Consider the following 23,307-nt stretch of genomic DNA (forward strand, 5'->3'; position numbering starts at 1 on the left):
TCTCCAATTTTTAGGTGATTGTCAAAAACTGGTTGCTAAATGTGAACCAATGAACCGGTTTCAAAATGTGATTTGACAGAATTGTGTAATTTTTTACGCTTTACAACTTTTGTTTCAAGGTTTTTTTTTTCATTGCCTACAATTTTTGGGTATTTTTTGTTAACTGGTTGCAAATTATTGAACCGGTTTCAAAAAAATCATATCACGTTTTTGTCGCCTTAGTGTGTAGGATACATTGCGCTCATAAAAACCAGTTTGAATTTTTTGGCCAAACCGGTTTTTCAATTTGCGGTACACCCTGCGAATGGGCCCGAAATTTTCAAGGTCGCTTTTAAAAGCCCTTATTTTTCCCTACTCAACGCCGCTTCATTCATCTCGCTAGCCCTTTCCACGTTGAAATAAGAGCCGCCGGGCACTATACTTTTGTGTCATACTGTAGTCTAGACAAGGCGATTTCATAGTCTGACACCAAACGCAGTAATGATATTTTCTAAGATTGAAAATAATTTTATACAAGAAAGTATATATTACATTTTTTTTCATCAAATACGTAAAATAAATAATGGCTTATTCATCATCATCACTATACACAAAAAAAAAAGAGAAAATTATACACCTATGTACACAGAGGAAGACATAAAAATACAAGGGAGGGGAATGAAAAACAATGAAAAACTATACACAATATAAATTAAAAATCTTGATATGTCACATTGGAGCTAAAAACATTGACTACTCCTTTAAATTAATGCAATATGCTCGCGTTGAGCATTTATTTATGGCCTTTTCACAGCATCACTTTATTGATCCAAGGAACAAATTTTTGAATATTTGTGTAAACACCGGGAAGGTGCTCCCTTCCGCACCCGATACCCCAAGAAACTAATCCAATTAGAGTCTTTTTTCCATCCAGCGTGGTCGTCAAAGGTCCACCAGAGTCGCCCTGTAATAAGAAATTAGGGTTAAAACCACCTTAACCTGAGATACATAAGTATGTGACACTGAAAAAATGTCCATCTCGTGCAATTATTACAAAGAAATTATTCCGTTAATACAACAACGCAATGTAAATGACGACGGGGTAACTGAAGAGAAAATTATTCAATATGTTACCTGACAACTATCACGACCACCTTCTTTATAACCGGCGCATAAAAAGACATCGTGAATAGTTTCTCGTCTGCCGGCCGCTCTGAACCATTTTTGACACCTTTCGTTTGGTATAACTTCCACATCCACTTCTTGTAAAGCTGTTGGCATTGTTGTTACACCTAGAAAAAAAATTACAATCTGTATTCTTCCTCGTCTTCGGTTGAATTAGGTAGTGAAACCGAAAGTAAATTTTACGAGAAATCATACCATGTCTCATACGTCCCCATCCAGCCACCGTCGCCATACGTCCTGGTAATTTAGTATTTGAATCTGGTAAACATACTGGTAGTATGTGTTGTTTATAGGACACATCCTTATCGATTTTAATTAAAGCTACATCATTTCGGAAATCACTAGGACTATATTGAGGATGCACCTAGAACAGCAGTCACAAATTTTGTTACGATAGGGGTTCTCAAAGTATAACCTTTGATAACGTATTGGTATAGGTAGATCTAGATAGGTATTGTCCTTGACAACAACATTGTGCGATATGCTTTTTTTTAATCGAACGATTTGATTGTAACCTAAAGACCACGTGTACCTATGTAATTTACTTCCGGATTCGTTTGACAAAAGATTGCATTTTATGACTGTATTAAAACCGTAGTAGGTCTTAAAACAATAGCGTAAAGTTACCTCTTTTCTTTCAATGTTATATTCTTCGTGCCTCAGTCGTTCCAAATTATCTCGGATGTCCCATTCACCTAAGCGGACTTTCAAATTGTTGTTAGCAGTTCTGTAGGAAAAAAAATCGTCAAGAGAAAACATTTACCTCTATTCAACTCGTAATATAATATTTACATAATTTTGAATAAAAAATAAACTCACGTCGCTACGCAATGAGCCGCAGTAACAATCCATCGATTAGTTAATAAAGCTCCACCACATGCTAATTTCCTCGAGAGAAAACCAGATTTGATGATCGCCGCCTGTTACATAATAATTTGATGAATGAAGAGCAGTAGGTTACCATTATAGGTGAGGGGAAAAAACTTTATCTTTATTACAAAGAATCCGTGCCCATAAAGTCATCACAGTTAAGTGAGTTTTATTGAAATACAATTAAGTAGGTATTTTTGAACTTTTTTCTCAGAGAACATTGACATTGCATGTTTTACACTTCTTTTCAATGTTACGAACATACGAACAAGTTTAATGTCAATTAGACGTGATTTATAAATCGAGTAATTTTTATGATCTGATGGGTCTGTCATGAGTAAGAATTCAGTTGTGCTTACTTGCCATGGATGAGATCCAAAATTGGTGGTGTGTCCGCCGACAATTCTATGACTTCGCAAAAATAATTCTCCACAACCTTGAAAAATAAAAATGATTGCTAGACAATGATACCGAAGGTGTAGGTAGATGATAGTTTTCCATGTACATAGAATTGGTCAAAATCAAAACTATGGATTACCAGTAAGATTTGGAAATATAATCTCTCTAAATTATTGCTACAGAATTCCTTAAATTACAGACAATAATGGTAGCCGAAAATTCAGAAAATTTACCCTCAAAAAACACATTTTTCTTCTTCAAAACAGTACTAGCAGTTTTTTTATGTGATTATGTCATAGTACCATTTTTTTAAACCTCCAATGTACTAATGTGAGGGAAGAAGGGGAAGGGGGAGTGAAAATGAATACTCAATTGACAGGGATAGGTAATATGTGATCAAAACATTTTTGAATTCGAAGTTGTAAATTACTATAATTTGATTATTGTGGTCATAGTTAATTCTTTCGTAAGATTGGGAAAGGTGCAAGTGAGGCCTATGAAAATAAATAATTTTGCAATTTTTGCTTTAGTCGGGAAGCCCGCATAAGGATCTATCGCACCCCCACCCGTCGATCCTCCGGGACAACTTCTTTCTTAAAGGGGAAGTCCTAAGGAATATTTGTAGCCCTTGACCTAAAAAAAAGTGACCCTACTAACGAAATGGCGGCCATTTTGACGAAGTCAACTGCAGGGGGATTTCAAGTCGTTTTGGAGCCTCCAGCAATTTTTTGAAAATTACTGGAGCCTCCAGCAATTTTTTGAAAATTACTGGAGCCTCCAGCAGATTTTTGAAAATTACTGGAGCCTCCAGCAGATTTTAGAAACTAAAAATTTTCCCAAAATTTCATCAAACGGAGATGGAAAGTGGAAATTCATTCTGCCAACTAATTTCAATACGCTACGAAGTCAACTGCAGAGAAATTTCAAGTCGTTTTGGAGCCTCCAGCAATTTTTTGAATTACTGGAGCCTCCAGTAGATTTTTGATACTTGAAATTTCCCAAAATTTCATCAAATGGAGATGGAAAACCGAAATTTATTCTGCAAACTAATTTCAAAATACGTTACGAAGTCGACTGCTAGTGGGTTTAATGTCGTTTTGGAGCCTCCAGCGACTTTTTGAAAGGTTTTACGGCGCTTTTTTTTTTTTTTTTGGAAAATTGAAATTTCCAAAAAGTAGCTGAAAGTTTTAAAACCATTTGAAACCACCATGCTGACCATGCAGTCGACTTCATATCGTATTGAAATTAGTTTGCGAAGTAAATTTCAGCTTGCTAACTCCATTTGATAAAATGTTGTGGGAATTTCAAGTTTCAAAAATCTGGTGGAGACTCCAGTAATTTTTAAAAAGTGGTTGGAGGCTCCAAAACGACTTGAAATCCACCTGCAGTCGGCTTCGTAGCGTATTGAAATTAGTTTGCAGAATAAATTTTGGATTTCCAATGCATGCTTATCAAGTTATCAAGTAGGTAACTATCAACATTGCAAACAACTTGAGGATTTTCCTGACAGTTATGAAGTTTTAAAAATCAGCTAGGTACCTATAGCTACCTAGTACCTACCCTGCTTCTCGATAGAGTTCAAACTCTCTTGCTCTTTCAAACTTTTTGAAAAAAAAAATAGGTGAATAAATGACTGACAGCCACTGTTTAAAACCAGTGTTTGTGACAGAAACTGTTTGAAAGCAGTGTTTGTGACAGACACAGTTATAAACCAGTGGTTGTGACAGACACTGTTTAAAACCAGTGTTTGCGACAGACACTGTTTGAAACCAAAGGTAGTGACAGACACTGTTATAAACCAGTGGTACATAGTGACAGACACTGCTTGAAACCAGTGTTTGTGACAGACACTGTTATAAACCAGTGGTAGTGACAAACACTGTATAAAAGCAGTGTTTGTTACGGACACTGTTTAAAACCAGTGGTAGTGACAAACACTGTTATAAACCAGTGGTAGTGACAGACACTGTTTGAAACCAATGTTTGTGACAGACACTGTTTAAAACCTGTGTTTGTGACAGACACTGTTATAAACCAGTGGTAGTGACAAACACTGTTATAAACCAGTGGTAGTGACAGAAACTGCTTGAAACCAGTGTTTGTGACAGACACAGTTATAAACCAGTGGTAGTGACAGACACTGTTTGAAACCAAAGGTAGTGACAGACACTGTTATAAACCAGTGGTACGTAGTGACAGACACTGCTTAAAACCAGTGTTTGTGACAGACACTGTTATAAACCAGTGGTAGTGACAAACACTGTATAAAAGCAGTGTTTGTTACGGACACTGTTTAAAACCAGTGGTAGTGACAAACACTGTTATAAACCAGTGGTAGTGACAGACACTGTTTTGAAACCAATGTTTGTGACAGACACTGTTATAAACCAGTGGTAGTGACAACGGACACTGTTTAAAACCATGCAGTGTTTGTGACAGACACCGTTTGAATCCTTTGTCATGTCATAACTCATTCATAAGGTAGGTACCCAGGTCTGATTTCAGCCGAGTAAAATCAAGAATGAATTCTGGCATGCCAATTTGGTCTGCACTTCTGCTGAATTTATTTGATTCGAGTGTCAATTGTCAATTATAGATTTATGCTTAGATTTTTGTTACTGCTGGTGTGAGCAATGATTATCTGCCAGAGAAATGTTATTCCAGAGGTGTAAATTTGAATAGAAGTCGTTAAAATAGGTAGGTACCGAGTTGAGGAACGCGATTTAGATGACCAAAAAGTTACTCGGATTTTTCCTAGGTTGGATGAGAGATTTCAATTGAAGTGAGTATGAAGGACATGAAGGTGTCTCTCTAAGAAGTTTTTTTAAAATTTATACCTATTAATGATTCTCAGAGGTGTCCTTATTTACAGGTTCGGCCGCGATGTTGCTCTTGACCAGAGTAAGTGTTTGATTTTAGACCAATTCTACGCAGATTACAATATTGTAATAGGTATGGAAATACAAATTGAAAAATGCTAAAGCAATACAGCATGAACGACGTGATAAAGCGATAGTCTGCGACACATATAAATAAATCCGTATTGGAGCTCATTTAATGTGTGGCTTTATAGGTAAAGTAAATCCTTAACCGTGTGCATTTTAACATGAGTAAAATAGGTAGTGTAGGTATGGATAAATCGTTAAAAGACGTCATATTTAAGGGAGCTTGAATTCCTCTGTGCAGTGTGTTGAAGAAAGCATCATACTAGTGTGCAATGGTATGGTGCTGTATTGTATCATCCATTACCCTTATATCCGACAGTTAATTGACTCTGAGATGTAACTTGCGGCATTGCTTCTGAGCTGGTAATTATTTGGTAACTGTAATTTGGTTTTGATGTCGTTTGTACATTAAGTGAATTGGTAACTGAATACAAAGTGGTATGTGTTCCTGAGTCGGGTTTCGATGTTGATGTTGTTACCGAATTTATCCAAAATGGCGCCGTATGATAGGTGTGGTGTTGGATGGATTGCATAAATTGCGAATCACCATCCGACGCGGTTTTATTTGGAAATTTATATATTTTGTGGTAACTTTGTTGATAATACGGTTTATCCGGTTGATTTTGGTATAAATATTGCTGATATTGTTGTTGCTGCTGCTGCTGCTGCTGTTGTTGTTGTTGTTGCTGCTGCTGCTGAAGTAATTGCTGTTGCAACTGTTGTTGTTTTTGTTTTAATTTCAAATAATATAAATGCTGGAATTCCGGATGTTGTAGTACCAAGTACTGAAGAGCTAAATGTAGGTAATTTTATAATTTGCAGCTACTAATAGGTATATTAGTAAATATCAATTAGATCATGTCTTACTTGTATTTTCTGACAGTGTACTTGGTTGATTGTTAACTGTTGGGGTGCTGGTCGCGGAGTTCACCTTGTCTGGAGTAATGCAACAACTCCATATCAATCCGCCGCTGCATAAATCTAATGGTTTGCCTCCGTCAATGATACAGGATATGCTCAAACTGCAATCGAACGTGTTTCCGTTATACCAACATGTTTGAGGGATCACTGCAAATTCCATATATAAAATTAGGTTCGATGCATTCGCATAAACACAGTAAATTATTAATATACAATCGCTTAATTCCGATAAAAGATTTTTTTGAAGAATATTGTATAGAATGGTGTGGTGAACAACATACTAAGATCCCTCGCCCCTACCCTTAGTGCTACCCCCCTTCTACAGTGGATCAAACTCATCAAAGCCATTCAAAATCAGTTTTTCGTCAAAAACTCTTAAAATATTATGACTTTTGAGTACAATGAGCATAGTCAAATACCTACCAAATGATGTATCGACCAAGTTCCTAGCCTCAGGGGGGGGGGAGAAGGTTAGAGCTACTATCCCTTGATGTGACGTCATTTTAGTAATTGTTCAAGAAAATATGAAATGGTCTCCGAGAGTTTTCGGGTTGATATTTACGTGGTAGGTTGGTAGGTCTATGTACCATCGAGGTTCACTTGAAAACGACACCAATATTGTGAAATTAGCTCTATTTCAAAAATAGTGGAAATTGAGGAGTGGGCTGAGGCTCTGAAGTGGCTAGGTAAGTGTAAAACAAAATCTGACGCAAAATTTGTACCGGGGGGGGGGGGTTGAGAACCATATGAAAACGTCACTAGTACCAAACTCATCAAAGTACCCTTTATTTCAAAAATAGTAAAAAATGAGGTGGTGGCTGAAGGCACTAGAGGGGGCTCGATGAGTGCAGCAGAAAATCTGAAGTCATATTATTCGTGCTTAATGGTATCGAATCATGCGGAAACGACACTCCGCTCATTAATAGGTAATTTCTTCCAAAATTCTCTTCTTACCCCCTCTACGACAGCGACACGGTTTTTCAATTTTTCACCATGATTCCCGCACCAAAGCAAAAATTTAGGGGGCATAAATACGTACATCCACAAAATGTGTTTAGAAAATTATACCCCGCAATTTTCATTGTTAAAATTTAAAAAGCATAAAATAAGGTGAAAACCCGCCATTTTGGGGGGTAAATCTGATGGGTGAGGGTGACATTTCTGACAGTAGCCCCACAATATTGTGGTGGACTATCATACCCGGGGGTCCAAATTTTTAGTACCCCTGATGGAGAGGTAAAATTTGAATTTTGAGGTCGAAAAAAATCGAGTCGTCTGCTCAGACCCTCAAGAACAGCTGTGTAAAATTTCAGCCTTCTGGGAGGTGAAGATCAAATTTAGGTTTTTTCAAATTTTCAAAAAAATCGATTCTGAGTTGGAGAGATCTCAGACTATATATTTGACAAATTTGTAAGTACAAAATTTCAAAAAATTGTCGAAAAAATCTGAAAATTGGTAGAAGTGTCCCTCGAGATTTAAATAGAAGGGTTCTTTAATGTGGACATGGGAGGGGGGCACTAGTAAGGTACCTGTAGGGGATCCGAAACAATGGGGAGTCCATTTGGGGGGGGGGCTAAATTTGAATTTTGAGGTCGAAAAAAAATCGAATTGTCTGCTCAAACCTTCAGGAACAGCTGGGCAAAATTTCAGCCCTCTAGGAGGCGTAGATCAAATTTCGATTTTTTTGAAAATCTTGATAAATGGTGAAAAGCCCTATTTCAGAGAGGAGTGGGGTTAGAGGGTTACGGGTGGCAGCACAAACCAGCACAAACGAAGCACAATAGATACATCGCATTTTTCTCTTTTCAAACTTTCGTCCAACCCCTTTTTTAAAATTCATGTCTACGGCCCCCCACAAATAACCCCTCGACACCACAAGAAGGGGAGCAGCACAAACGAAAAGCTTTTCAGCACAAACCAGCACAAACGATTGACACTATTTCGAACCTCCTAGCGAAAAGTGGGGGGCTCCCGTGTCTACGTCCTCCCCAAGTTTTGTCTAATACCTCGGGAAGGGGGCAGCACAAACGAAAATCTTTTCAGCACAAACCAGCACAAACGTAGCACAAACGATTGACTCCATTTTGGACCTCCTAGCAAAAAGTGGGAGGGGGCTCCCGTGTCTACGGCCCCCCTCCCGAAGTTTTTTCAAATACCTCGGGAAGGGGGCAGCACAAACGAAAAACTTTTCAGCACAAACCAGCAAATCGGTGGGGGAGGGGGGCCGTGGACATGCACCTCTGGAAAAAAAATTCTTATCAGGGAGAAATTACAGTTTACGAATAATTCAGTTCTTATTTACGAACAAGTTGAGCTGAAATCTTACTCACAGAAAGTGCATGTCTCTATCACCTCAGAACCAAATTTTGAAATGTTGAAATTTATTTTTGAGTTTTTGGAGAATTTTTGAAAATGACCGAAATAGCCCATTGATTTTCACCTTTGATTAAAATTGTGATCATACCTTCAAAATTAACTAGCAAAGTTTGGTTTTTCTCCAATGCATTGAAATTCCTTCAAAATGCGTCAAGGCAAAAGACTAAAGAGTGTACTTTTTTACAAGTGTGAAAATCTCGTACATATTTTGAAAAATTCTTTCTACTGGAAATCACTGGAAACTACCTCAACGTTCACCCTTCTATTCCCAAAGTCGATCCCCCGAATTGTTTTCGACTTTATTCTAGCCACATTTAGAGCGTCTAGCAAAATTTCATTTTCTTTCAGCAAGCTGGAATACGTCTAAAAGTGGTTGTTGAATCAATTTTCAGAAGACTGAAGTGATGAAGAAACTAATAAATGCATTGGCGAGCACCCAGTCGCTCAGTCAGACTGAACAGCCTACCAGTCCAAAATTTCACGATGAAGACTCTTTTTGCAACAAATTATACTTACCTATCACACCTAGCAAAGGATCATTTCCACCATTTTGAAAATTCTCAAAGAATCAAAGCTAACTTCAAAAGCTCAAAATGTTTCAATGAGTGGCTGACATACTTTTTCAATGAGGAGAATTTCTGCTCAATGAAGTTGACGGATTTTGAAGGTGAAGGTTCCTTTGTAGAGCAGTTTCCCAGCATTATATTTTTCTGAGCCATGTGATGCATGATGCTCTGTTAGGAGGTGACAAATGTGTGGGGGAAGGGTCAATTTCAATGATAGAAACACTCGTGCACAAAAATTATGTCATCATGATTGGTGGCCTATTTTTCGAATTGAAGGAGTTATGGCGAGTTATTCGTTGAGCTTTTGTAGGTTTCAGTTTTCCTAAATATTTAAAGGTAGGTAACAAATATTTTCATTATTTTCTCAAAATATCAACACGTTGTAATTCCTTCAATTCAAATTAAAGGGAAACTCGAAAGAGGAGGTTGAGATAATATTCAAGTATAGGTAGGTGTCATTTTTCAAAAAGCCTATAATATCAATTAATAAGTATGTAAGTTGTTGAATGACTTTTCCAAAATCTTAGGCTACACATTTTATTGCAGCTGCATGTAAGCATTTGTTTTATATGTAAAAGCGCGGAAAAAAGCTCACGTTCAACAAAAACGATGCGAATGTGAAGGAGAAAAATAATATAAATAAATACCTTTTCCTAAAATATCTAAAAAATCGTTTTGAAATCCTTTTTGGTCCTCGTACGAAAGTGGTTTAATAGGTTTGGTTTTGTTTTTAAACGCCTCGATGAGCGCATTGGTGTTGGTTTGAGTAGTTCCATTATTCAAAGGCGTATATCTCTTCTTCCACGTGGTGGTCGGCTTATCCAGTATCCATCTATATTGATTTTGTAAAGAAATTACCTCGTTTTCGGATATCAGCTGTTCGGGCTGAGCACTGTGAACCGGTACGACTTGGAAATTGGGTGATGAGCTTCTGGTAGTCGAGCTTTCGTGTAAGATTTGTACGTCGTCGGACGAGTCACCATTGAATTGGGCGTCATTCCAGGTTAAATTAAATGGCCAATCGGCGAACTGGTTGCTGGTGTTGGTGAGCAGTTCGTAGTTTTTGTTGGGTTCTTCCTGTGGGACTGAGCAGGGTACGCCGTTAATGTTGTAGAGGAATTTGGTTGAGGTTAGGTTGAGGATAGCCGAGTTGTTGCACAGGATGAGTTGGTCGGCTTGGTCTTGAGGTGGGAATTGTATGCGGGCTGAGGTAATCACGGTAACTACAAATAACTGAGGTACTAAAGCACTACGCAATTTCGCACATATTCTCAAAAAATCCATGTCTTCGGATACGGTTTATAAAAGGTTATCGCGCGAATTATCCAGGTAACGTGAGGTAAATCGCGAGCATATTATAGGTACGTAACTTTATCGCGGCGACGATCGCATTGTACGCGTCCAGGATTAGGGGTCGAATTAGTGGTGTGAAAATTTAAAGCACGCACCAGAGGTGTCACTGAAAGCGAAATTTTTGTATTATTCGAACAGAGACGCGTCGCGACCGGGAGCGTCTCACAGGACACTAAACTGCACCTAGGATGATGAGCATTACGCGCGCGATCGTATAGGTACCGAATAAGAAGAAATTCTATAAGAAAGTAAACATTAAAAAAGAAATATAGGAAGATGTGAAATTAAAATGAGCGTAGACGGGGGGAGGGCGGGTACGACGAGGACGAGAATAGGTAAAGTGGAAGCAGACTCGGTGAGACTTCGTGTCGATTTTACCTTCACCGTGAACTACTTGGAAATCTAAATTCAGACTGCAGCGCAATCCGAAAAAGTACCTATTTCTACTCGCACGTTCATTTTTTTTTTTTTTTTTGAATAAAAACACCTTCAAAATAATATAATCTTGAATCCCAACTCGTCGATCAAGCTGGGATTTCCCGACACGACGCTAAAGGGCATCTCACGCAAGAACATGTTCTAAAAATGCGATCGTTTTATTAAATAATCTTACGCCTATAGTAACTTTTCTTTCTCGTAAACTAAGTCGTAATTTTACGACCATACCCAGCACATACCTACGTGTTCGAGTTCGATAATTTCTCGCATGTTTATCAATGCATTGCCCCAAAGGTATAATAAGTATAGGAGTAGGTATCTACTCTTAGATTTTGATTTCTTGATAAATATATTTATCAGGTGGTTTTTCTAATTGGTATCTGCGTTTATTAATCGCCGCTCTCAGCACGGAGAGGTTCTTTTGTTTGGTGAAATTTCTAATTTTTCGTTATGTCGTTGACGTGGTAGATATGTATAGGTACATCACGTTTTTTGTCTGCCTCGACGAACCTCTGCATGAAGGTGTCACACTCCGATTTGAACGGGACCGCGATTTTTGGAAAGAGCATAATCTAAAACCCCAAAAACCAAATTTTCAGCTGCCCAAGTTCATTTTTCGATTTTTGGCGAATTTTTGAAAATTATTCAAAATTGACTGGTTTTGGCGATTTACGCTTTTTTTTAAAAAGTACGTACCTACTTGATCAGTAAAAATGGTAAAAATAACTCCCAAAACTAATTATTTACCCAAATCCAAATTTTGCCATTTTCAGCCATTCCGGAGCTTCCAGCGCGATTTTTCAATTTCTCCAGAATTTTGAATTGCTCCAGAAGGCGTGAATACGAAGTTGGACAGTTAAAAATCGAGTTGTGTATTATACTCGACCTGTTTAACAAGTTTATCTACGTTTGAGCCGATTTTTAGAGTGACACCTCAAAAGTGGCTTTTCGACCAGCTTTTTTCAAAATTAAAAAATCCAAAAAATCAACAGTTTCCCGTTTGTATTGATATTTTCGAAATTCACGCAAATCGCTGTATTTTGTCCAAAACTAACCCCCCAAATCCAAATTTCACAATTTCCAGCCATTCTGGAGCCTCCAGCGCGATTTTTCAATTTCTCCAGAATTTTGAATTTTCTCCAGAAGGCGTGAATATGAAGTCGGACAGCTAAAAATCGAGCTGTATATTACACACGACCTGTTTAACGAGTTTATCCACATTTGAGCCGATTTTGAGAGTGACACCTCAAAAATGGCTTTTCGACCAGCTTTTTTCAAAATTAAAAAATTTTTTTATTTTTTTATTTTTTTTTTTATTTTTTTTTATTTAACAAGGTTTATTACAATCTTAAGGAGACCTTAAATAAGTAATATTTCTGACTTTGAACAAGTTAGTTACATGACATGTGCAGGGTTCTCTCCAGTGAGAGTATACTCTGCTATTTTATAAAGTATCTCTCCAGTGAGAGTACTCTATTTAGATAACCGTTTGTGAGAAAATTTTTGAAATTTGCACGAATCGCTGTATTTTATCCGTAACTAACACCTCAAGTCAAAATTTTACAATTTCCAGCCATCCTGGAGCCTCCAGCGCGATTTTCAATTTTTCCAGAATTTTGAATTTGCTCCAGATGGCGTGAATATGAAGTTGGGCAGCTAAAAATCGAGTTGTATGTTACACTAGACCTGTTAAACGAGTTTATCCACATTTGAGCCGATTTTGAGAGTGACACCTCAAGAGTGGTTTTTTGAGGTCTCACTCTCGCTCCAAAACGGCTGGAAATGGTAGAATTTGCGCTCCGGGGGTTAGTTCTTGAAGAAATACAGCGATTCGCAAAAATTTAAAAAATTTCCTCATAAACGGTTATCTTTTGACTTTTTGGATTTTTTAATTTTGAAAAAAGCTGGTCAAAAAACCACTCTTGAGGTGTCACTCCCAAAATCGGCTCAAATGTGGATAAACTCGTTAAACAGGTTGAGTATAATACACAACTCGATTTTTAACTGCCCAACTGCATATTCACGCCTTTTGGAGCAGATTCAAAATTCTGGAGAAATTGAAAAATCGCGCTAGAGGCTCTAGAATGCCTGGAAATTGTGAAATTTGGATTTGGTTTTTTTTTTTGGACAAAATATAGCGATTTGCGTGAATTTCGAAAATTTCCGCACAAACGGGAAACTTTTGATTTTTTGATTTTGAAAAAAGCTGGTCGAAAAGCCACTTTTGAGGTGTCACTCTCAAAATCGGCTCAAATGTGCATAAACTCGTTAAAAAGGTCGTGTGTAATTTACAGCTCGATTTTTAGCTGTCCATCTTTGTATTCACGCCTTCTGGAGCAAATTCAAAATTCTCGCGAATTTGAAAAATCGCGCTGGAAGCTCCAGAATGGCTGAAAATGGTAAAATTTGGATTTGGGTAAATAATATTAGTTTTGGGACTTATTCTGACCATTTTTACTGATCAAGTACGTACTTTTAAAAAAAAACATAAATCGCCAAAACCAGTCAATTTTGAATAATTTTCAAAAATTCGCCAAAAATCGAAAAATGAACTTGGGCAGCTGAAAATTTGATTTTGGGGGTTTTAGACTATGCTCTTTCCAAAATCGCGGTCCCGTTCAAATCGGAGTGTGACACCTCAAGAGGTTCCCTTGTGAGTTTTCCTCTTCAATATTCTTAATTACGTTGAAAGTGGAGGTGAACTAGTTGCAAGATTGGGATCTATGCTGAATCATAAGAGTGAGGTGCTTGCAATTGCAGTGTATTGAAAGGTATAGTAGGTAAGTATGGATGAAATTTCCATTTGAGTGCCAAATGTGTGTGCTCTAGACGGTGTGTGAAGTGCAAAGGGGAAGGTTGAGAAAAAAATTCCAATTGAGAAGTCAGAGTGGCATCTGTTCTCCGTAAAACGAAAAAAAGAAATTGATCGTCGATTGCGAGATCACTTTTACAGAGAAACCAATATTGTCACCCAAACAAGTATCTATTTCTTCGTCCAACATTTCAATGTTGTAACGTACCTATACCTATGCAAGTAAATATTGACCTTGGGTGATACCTAAAGATGTCCATATATCGACGATAAATTTCTCTTTTCACTTCGTGGCTCATCGTACTGCAGGTGACTCAGCAGCCACAAATTTACTCACCTCATCTACCTATAAGTGGAATTCCCCGAGTGAGATTTCTTTGTTGCCTTACTGTCAACATCTGGTAGGTAATCTATGGTCTAGTTTAGATGTTTGGTTTTGGTGTGGGTGCGATTGGTTGTCAGGTGAATGAATGAGAGCGAAATTAAAACATCCGTATAGCCGAGGTGTAAAATTAAAGCGTCCTATTTCATTTCCTAAAATGCGCTTCGATGCGTCAGCCGCTCCCTCGCAGCCCATGTCTCGCAAGTAATTGACAAATGAGATATAAATCACGAAGAAACTTCGACAAGAACGACGACACGAAGTCGCTGATGCGATATTTACATCGCCGAGCTCGTCTTCGACATTATTTTGCCGTGGATCCGCCTTAATATTTTCACTTTCTGAGGACCGGTTTTATGGTATACGATTCGTTGATAAATAAAATATTTTTTACACTCTGGAATGCTTATTCCACCCTGCTTGGCAGTTATGGCGTTAGATTTTGCAGATTCGAATAACAAATAGAGGAAATAGTACTCGTGTATGTGGAGATTGATCTTCGTACAGCACAGAAAATTACGCGACATATATTTTTTAAAAGATCGCAGACGTGATAAGAAATACTCACGTACGTCTGGCTGATTCCTAATTGCATGAAGGAAACGACTAGTTCACTTCCAGTTTATCAAATGATCTAGAATGACATTCCCAAAAACAATTTACTTGAAAATAACAATAAACATTTTATTATAAAATTTTAAATACCTAATTTTTTTTTAAAAACCACAATTAATATCGTCATTTCTGACGTTGATTAATATAACTGGGAGGGAAATATGTTGATGTTGCTGTTTTTAATGAAAAATTACGTAATAAATAATATGAATTCTAAATTTCTTCCATGAATCTTGATACAAAGTTACATAAAATCATCGTAATCGTCGATAGTGTAAGCTGAATACTCGTCGTAAATCTGCAAACGAAAAAAAACAATAAGAAATTAATAAGGAGACAATTACGATTTATCTTTCAGCAAAGTGAAAAGTGTAATATTTAAACACCCAACGGGTGTTCCGATCACGAATGAATAATATACGAATCAATTTTCGTTGTCTAATACGTGTGATATAGGAAGTTAGATGTAAAAATGAAACGTGTTTGATTGATTAATACGCTTCTATTCTATACGTACCATATTATCACCTTCGACGCGTAATTTGGCTTTCGATTTGGCTTTTGATTTTTTACCTTTTTCTGATTTTTCAACACGTACTTTTTCATTGAACATATTATCCATATTTAATTTAAACTTTTTCAATTCAGCCGCCGAACCTTCGAACAAATTAGAGATAATAAGTATTCGACATTACGACAGCAGAACAAGAAAACAATCCGGATACTTACAATTTGCTGTTAAATCTCGTAACAGTTCTTCGATAAAATTACTAAAATGGTCCGATTTCTTATACGATAATATTTTCCTACATAATGCATCTTTAAAGGCCATAAATTCTTCCTTGGTACGAGGATTCAATTTATCGACGTTTTCATCATCGGATAAACCTAAAGCATTATTGAATTCGTGATTAGGTAGATGATTCAATCGTAGAAAATAGAAAGTAATACGATTACGAACCTAACATCTCCTTGGCAACTTCTAAATCCGCTTCCTCGATCAATTTTTGACGACGTAACTTCTCCGCTTGAATTTGTTCGGGGGTCATGTCTGTGTAATCGACATCATCATCAAGCTCGAGATTTTTAGCGTTAGCTCTTCTTTGCATTTCTCTTCTCTGTAATATGCAAACGTTAAAAGGAACATCGGAACATTACGAAAGAGATGTAAACACGTAATCACAACATACCTCTCGTTCTTCTATTTTCTCCTCCAATCTTGACTTAGGTTTTTTAGATTGTGCGCTTTGTTTTTTAGGCTGATCTTCTTTCTTCTTGTCGTCATCGTCGTCTTCCCAATTATCCTGCAGAAAGAACGTGGTTGAAAAATGACCATAAGGAATTTCGTTGAGGTAACAGGATTACTTACCTTGACGTTCTCTTCCTCATCTTCGCCATCCCATTTATTGATGGTTACTATGTTTGGTATCACCGAAGGAGGTTCACTTGCTTCAAAATCTATTCAAAAAGAGCAATTTGGAGATTTAGTTAATTATTACGATCGAGTGACGGTTGCAACTTGTGCTATTGCGTTAGACATGATAACATTCGCTAGAAACAAACTGTTCAATTACCTGGATCCATTGTGAAGTTTTCGTTACGAATACAACATTAAGCGACAATTAAATAAATTAATTCGATATATTTCGAATAAATCGAGAAAGAAAGTGAATTTCATCAACGAAAACGAAACGTTCACAATCATCAGTGCACTTTTTACTGACGTCACAATTATCGCCACAGACAACATTCTCAAGGTTGCAAGAAAAGGTAGGAATCAGGAATGCGATGCGCAGGCGCAAACGAAACAACGGTGACGTTTACTCTGCGTTTACTCAACACCACCTATAGTAAAAGGCCTGGGCGCACAAAAAGGGCAACGTCGCAAGGAGGCTGAGACTTACATGGTGTCTTATGGAAAAAGCACCGTTTTCTTGTTTTTCGCGAATTTTTCAAAATTTTGAATGGGCACATGGGTGTTTAAGGCATGAAAAATGATCTATTTTTTACGCTCTACAACGTCATCTTTCATTTGAAGCTCTAGCACTCATAAATCAAAAGATATAAAAGCTCAAAGCTCAAAAATCACAAATACCGAATTTTTGAATGAATGTTTCTCAAAATTTTGATCGAGCACATGGGTGTTTGAAACATGAAAAATAATCTACATTTCACGCTCTACAATTTGGTTTTTTCCCGAAAGCTCTAGCATCAATAGATCAAAAGTTAGAAAAAAGCTCAACTTTGAACTTACACAACTTTTGATCTATTGATGCTAGAGCTTTCGGGAAAAAACCAAATTGTAGAGCGTGAAACGTAGATTATTTTTCATGTTTCAAACACCCATGTGCTCGATCAAAATTTTGAGAAACATTCATTCAAAAGTTCGGTATTTGTGATTTTTGAGCTTTGAGCTTTTATATCTTTTGATTGAAGAGTGCTAGAGCTTAAAATGAAAGATGACGTTGTAGAGCGTAAAAAATAGATCATTTTTCATGCCTTAAACACCCATGTGCCCATTCAAAATTTTGAAAAATTCGCGAAAAACAAGAAAACGGTGCTTTTCCCATAGTACACCATGTAAGTCTCAGCCTCCTTGCGACGTTGCCACCTTCGAGAACTTTTTCTGCGCCCAGGCCTTTTACTATAGGTGGTGTTGGTTTACTGGACTTGTAGTTGTAACCAGAGATGCTAAGTTACTGGTAATTTATAATTGGGTAACTTACCGGTAACTTACCGGTAAGTTACCGGTAATTTAAGTAACTTATAAATTTTCACTGAAATGGTTCTGAACATCAGATTTGAGATGAAGGTTACCTTGAAATTATCCATAACATCCAACAACTGACAGAAATGGGTAGGGACTTGTGTAGATGTCCCATTTTTGCGCCTTTGGGCTTGGGCAATACGAAAATTGCTGCCCCTTGCTTTCAATTACCAAAAAATTCCTAATCAGAGTGCACCAGCATTTTCTATTACAAAAAGAGAACTGAGAAGAGAACTGCATTAACCAGTTGCGAGAATGAAATTAAGGCAAAAAAAAATTATGTTTTCTCAATCTCAAGTATCTCAACACCTATCATTTCTCAAGTTCAAGTTCGAACTACAGAGCATTCAAATCAAACAAAAAAATGAACACTTTTGAAGATTTGTAATAGGTACCTATCTAGGTATTGAAGTAGTCAAGTAATACAGTGTGCTTTGTATCAAGAGGTTCAACAAAATTAAATTTACAGCTTTATTTTACCTCACAATTCAATTCATTTTTTTTTTGATTTTACAATTTATTATTTATAGGTCATCTCACAAGAAGTAGGTATGTATGTACCTACTCTCTAAATTTGAAACAGTCAAATTTCACTGTTAAGAAGGCAAAATCCAAAATGTCATCACTGAAATAAACAGTGAAAATGAAAAAGTACTGCAAAAGTCAGTTATTTAAAATTTTTTACTGCTGACCAAGCTGATCACAGTAGTTTTTGACTGATCAACACAGTACCTACCTACCTAAATAAATAATAATTCATTTGTGACTGATCAGTTCAGTAAATAATTCACTTTTGAATTTTGATTTGACTGATCAGATCAGAAAATTATTTACTGAAAAATGAAAATCCAGTAAAACTATAGTTTTTAAGAAGCCAGAATGTTGTCTTACCCTACTGTTAAGTGCTATACAGTAAAATTCGACTCTTTTAAATGTAGAGAGTACGAATTGTAATTTGTTGTACCTAGACAGCTACAGCAGTACATGCAAACATCAAAAATTACCCATGTCAACATTTCTGTTGAAAATTTATAAATTACCACGGTAACTTATGGTAATTTATGTCATGGTAACTTACCGGTAACTTACCGGTAAGTTCTCGGGTAAGTTACCGCGGTAAGTTTCCATGCATCACTGGTTGTAACCAATCAGAAATTCACGCAGTTCAATTTTTTCTTTTTATTAAAATCTTTCAAGTTTCATACATTTAACACTTGAAACCCTCGGAATTTCGGAAACTATTAACCAGTTCCATAAATGATTCTAATTTCTTATCCCTGAACACTGATGCCGAAAATCACTGAAAATGTAATTGTAAAATTTTCCCATGCACCCGGCACTTGCAGAACACTGCCGTTGCGCCGTTGGAGGGGGTCGAAAGGTCATTTTAGACTATTTTTCGCGACATTTTTCACTTTTCTCGTGAAAATTAGATGAAAGATCATTATCACTGACAAACTCCATCATACCTCATCGAAAATCATCACATTCGTCGAATCGAAATTCGAAATTAATCTGGACAAGTGGACAACTCGTAGCAATAATTATTGAGTTGTAAATTATCTTACTCAATGATGTTCATGCATCCATTTTCCTCAATTTCAATCTCGAAATTTTTACTCAAAAGTCAAAACCAACCGTTGGATGCATCAAATAGGGAGAATTTCACACTGAGTTGAGTCTTGAAGAGGTGTCTGTTCTGTTTTTGTTTCAGCTTTTCCTCTCCCTATAGCCCTCTCAAAGCATAACTTCACGACTTTTTTCCGGATTAAAGTCAAGTACAGCCCAGAGAAAATGAGTCTTAATTTTTACAGCAAAAACAAGTGATTTTGCTCATTTCGTTGGAAAAACGTGGGTAGATAAAGATAGGTACCTATTTTATGATCACTTATCGATGGTTAGGACGTTAGGAGCGACTTTAAAAATAGCAGTTTTAACTGCAGAGATATCAATTGTTTCTTTTCATCTTTATCGTACAATGTTCAAAAAAGTTAAATATTTAAACACCTTTATCTACCTTTGAAATTGTAGAAAAATTTGAAACTCGTTAAGCTGCTTTCTTCAATAACATCATTATTTTTTGTCCTATAAAAAGAATACTCAAGTGAAAATGGATTTTTACGAAGTGGATAGTTGTTGTTTTGGATTAATGCCATTAAAAGTAGGATCAATTTTCCTCGGATTACTCAGTGGCTTGGTTGAAGTTGGTGCTCATGGTAAAGAATCTTACTATTATTCTTGCGGAGCTCCTGCATCATTTCGAATGGTCTTCTCGGTTTTAGCGGTAGTAGGCCTCATAGCAGCTCTTCTAATGATTATTGGAGTGATCATCGATAGACACGAATTGGTTCTGATTTATCTTATTACATATCTTTGTCTTATTATAGGTTCTGTTGTTTTATTAGTAATGATAGAAGCATACAGGAAAAGTTATTCTTATATCATAAGTACGTGTGCATATACAGTAATAGTATCATATTGCTTGATGATAGTGAATAGTTATTATCATCATGATATGTAATCCATCTGTTGATATTTCCTAGTTGAATGTCTATTGTTTCAGAAAAAAATGCGTAATGTATGCGATGTGTAATTTTTGTTTATTTTTATCTTAAAATTATTTACTATTGAAAAAAAAAAAAAAGCGAAACAATTCATCAATTAAATTACCTATACCTACCGTTGAAGCTTTGAATCTCCCTTTCAAAAACACCAATTCCAAAATTAGAGCAAAACATATTAACCGATACCTATTTAAAGCTTAAAACTCTGACATTGGAGCGAAATTTTCTTCCTTAGAAGTATGAAACTGAGAAGCAGTATTTAGTACATACACCAGAGGTCTACTCTCTTGACCGTATTCTGGTCCGATGACAGTGTTTGTAAAATATTTTTGAGGCTATATATTTTGCTCCCTGGACTACTGTTTTCCGTTTTTTCTCCCTTCCTGGTAAAATTAATTCATGACCTTCTTGCACAGTTTTAGAAATTGTTACCAAGATAACAGCTACCAGAAAATACACATGAGATTATTTTTCTGCTTCAAAATTGATAATTTGAAACGTCTAATTTACTATCGGCCAAATGTACAAAATGTGCACAATAAAAAAGTTTTCTCGTAAAAAAAATTTGTTTGTAATTTAAACTTTTTAAATGTCAATACATCTTTTTAAATCACAGACAGAAAAACAAACTTGAAAGTAACATTCAATAGCCCGTAAATTCTTGAGCAGCAAAACGCCGAAAAATATCATACTCTGAACTGCCTCCCCATCTTATTATCTAATTTACACGCGGTGTTTGTTTTCCGGTCTGTGAGTACAAATTCGCCATTTTAATGACGACGAAATTACAAGAGTACACAATGAACATGGCACAAACACAATTATATTTATAATAGGCGTGAAAATAGATATAAAACAAAAGCTTAAGTAAAGAATAGCAAGAAGATTACAGAAACAAAAACATGATTCTCTAATACAACACCAAAGGAATATAATACGTCTTCAGTTATAATTCAATTCATTTTGAAGACAATTCAATAGCTTAAAACTAAAAATTCTAATTTAATATTTTCGTTATGGACATTTTGATTATTGTGTTGAAAAAAAAATGCTTTCTCAAGAACAAAAACATTACTTGTTTTTTAGAAACGAGTACGACAATCTAACATTGAAATATCACAAACTTTTTTATAAGTAAAAATGTCTCGAAGTATACGAACTAATCGTCTTTTAACTAAATCGTACCTAATGTTAAAAATAAAATATCACTAACTTCTTACTTCATGGAAGAAAAAAGTTTCCATGTATGAGTTAACTTTCATACGCGACCATTACGTTGGAAATAAAATATCACACTTCTGTATCAAGATTGAGAAAACGTTGGGTAACTCAAGACAATAAGTAACAAAAATGATTCACAATTAATAAAATTTTCTTTAAATACATTAATTCACATTTCACACACACACACACACACACATGAAAAAAAAGAAAGGAAAGGTAAAGTTTTTGGAAAACATCTCTACCCCAGAGTTGCATAAATGAAATTAATTACGTTATGAGATACAGAGATACTAAGGGTTTGAGATACATGAGTATACCAGTTTTATAGAATTCGTTATGCCATTACTGCTAGACAAAAAAATCAACAGTTTAATAATAAAATAACGTTATGAATTTTTCGTCGACAAATAGGGCACTTCCTACTTTTACTCCAAATTAATTTAGCGCATTTGTAACAGCAACATCTATGCGCTGTTCTACCATGAAGAAAAAGTCCATTTACACAACTGTCGAGACAAGTTAGACACTTCTCTTTAGGCTCGAGCTCGGCTATTTCCCATTCCGCGCTGGGTGATAAAGATTCGAAACCAGAATCCATAATACTGCTAGGTCCACTTACTTCATTCGAATCTGCCTCCGGAGCGTCATCTCCAGGAGATGTTTTCTGCTTTTTAGAGGGATTTTCGGCATTATTATTACGCTTTCTTTTTCTCTTTGGTTTGGTAGGGTAAGATTCTTTTCTCAACTGAAATAAAAATCGAGATTTAGTAACCAAAATAGTAAATAATTATTGCATTTCTAATGAATCAATCGTATTCTTACTTGGTAACATGAATCACAAAAACGAAAAGCCGGATTGGCATTATACGAGAAGCATTGAGCACACGTGTGATAATACTTGTTATCGCCCAATGCGCCCAAAATATCACTGCAATCACTAACATCTGTTATGTCGCTTCTCTCCGAATCCGAGCAACTAAATACGAACTCCTGCAATCGAAATGTACAATTTAGAATTTCCATAGGAGAAAAATGTACGTTAAACGAATAATCTTACGATATCTCGAGGAGAACTTGATGAAGAAAATAACTCCTTGTCGAATGTCGATGGCTCAATAGTTTCCGGTGAACTGGCGACTTCATATTCGCTCATTAGTAAATCGGATAGTTCATCGGTACTGATGTCCGACGAGTCTTTAGCTGATACTAAAGTAAAGCCGATAATACAGTCATAATGCTGAGCAGCTCATACGGTAATTCTCATAAACGCTTTGTCTATGTATTTTTACCTGTTGTGTTCGCTTGAACGCTTTCAACGGATTCAGCATCAGAAGGATCTACTTCGCTTTCCGAAGACGTTTGTTCAAGCGTGATGTGGTAAGCATAGACATCGTCAGTCGACTTACTATCATCTGAAACGCCGAAAAATGATTTTAGAAAATGCAAAATAATCACTAAAACACATGATTGAAGTACTTGAATTAGATAATAAAGATTTGGATATTATGCTTACCATTTTTTCTGTTGTAATGATACACAGAAGATGAAGCCATTATTTTACTAATTATTAGACAGTAGGAACTAAATTTCTGTACACTAAAATATTGAATATTTTAATTTATCGTGTGACCCACACCTCTGAAAATTCAAAATTACATTACACACACTCTCTCTCGCGTCACTTGTTGCACATCCACATTTCTTTCTGCAGAAAAACCGGTCGACGGTCGTACGTCATACTACGTCACTACATTCCAGCAACAAATCAACAATGTTGCCACTGTTGCCAGCTTGAATTTGCAGGTTGTTTGCTAATACTGCGATTTGATTGGACGTTTGCTTCATGCAACGTTACGTCATCAAATTTAAGTTTTTGATTTTTTTAAAAAAAATGATAAATGATAAAATGAA

At 36.3% G+C, this 23,307-nt stretch overlaps 3 protein-coding genes across 4 annotated transcripts; all 3 read right to left on the minus strand.

The window, feature by feature from the left end:
* Positions 1-497: 497 nt before the first annotated feature.
* Positions 498-14,742, minus strand: LOC135842652 (phenoloxidase-activating factor 3-like). 2 transcript variants are annotated; one of them, XM_065360203.1, is made up of 9 exons: positions 9,889-14,742; positions 6,246-6,446; positions 5,683-6,171; positions 2,394-2,470; positions 1,984-2,084; positions 1,792-1,891; positions 1,360-1,528; positions 1,114-1,271; positions 498-943 (listed from the first exon to the last, which is right to left on the minus strand). In XM_065360203.1, exons 1-9 carry the CDS (start codon positions 10,523-10,525, stop codon positions 788-790), a joined length of 2,088 nt encoding a protein of 695 aa, XP_065216275.1. In that variant the 5' UTR covers positions 10,526-14,742; the 3' UTR covers positions 498-787. The 2 variants fall into 2 exon arrangements, with proteins under 2 accessions (XP_065216275.1, XP_065216276.1); XM_065360204.1 differs by lacking the exon at positions 5,683-6,171.
* A 129-nt stretch (positions 14,743-14,871) lies between these two features.
* Positions 14,872-16,577, minus strand: LOC135842653 (eukaryotic translation initiation factor 3 subunit J-like). The gene is made up of 7 exons (XM_065360205.1): positions 16,416-16,577; positions 16,211-16,299; positions 16,032-16,145; positions 15,803-15,959; positions 15,571-15,729; positions 15,359-15,498; positions 14,872-15,139 (listed from the first exon to the last, which is right to left on the minus strand). The coding sequence occupies exons 1-7, from the start codon at positions 16,423-16,425 to the stop codon at positions 15,086-15,088; spliced, it is 723 nt and encodes a 240-aa protein (XP_065216277.1). The 5' UTR covers positions 16,426-16,577; the 3' UTR covers positions 14,872-15,085.
* A 4,398-nt stretch (positions 16,578-20,975) lies between these two features.
* Positions 20,976-23,186, minus strand: LOC135843560 (E3 ubiquitin-protein ligase Mdm2-like). The gene is made up of 5 exons (XM_065361495.1): positions 22,910-23,186; positions 22,686-22,808; positions 22,454-22,602; positions 22,219-22,386; positions 20,976-22,141 (listed from the first exon to the last, which is right to left on the minus strand). Exons 1-5 carry the CDS (start codon positions 22,947-22,949, stop codon positions 21,758-21,760), a joined length of 864 nt encoding a protein of 287 aa, XP_065217567.1. The 5' UTR covers positions 22,950-23,186; the 3' UTR covers positions 20,976-21,757.
* Between the last annotated feature and the right edge of the window lie 121 nt (positions 23,187-23,307).

Source organism: Planococcus citri, chromosome 4, assembly GCF_950023065.1.
Source record: "Planococcus citri chromosome 4, ihPlaCitr1.1, whole genome shotgun sequence".
NCBI classification, from domain to species: domain Eukaryota; kingdom Metazoa; phylum Arthropoda; class Insecta; order Hemiptera; family Pseudococcidae; genus Planococcus; species Planococcus citri.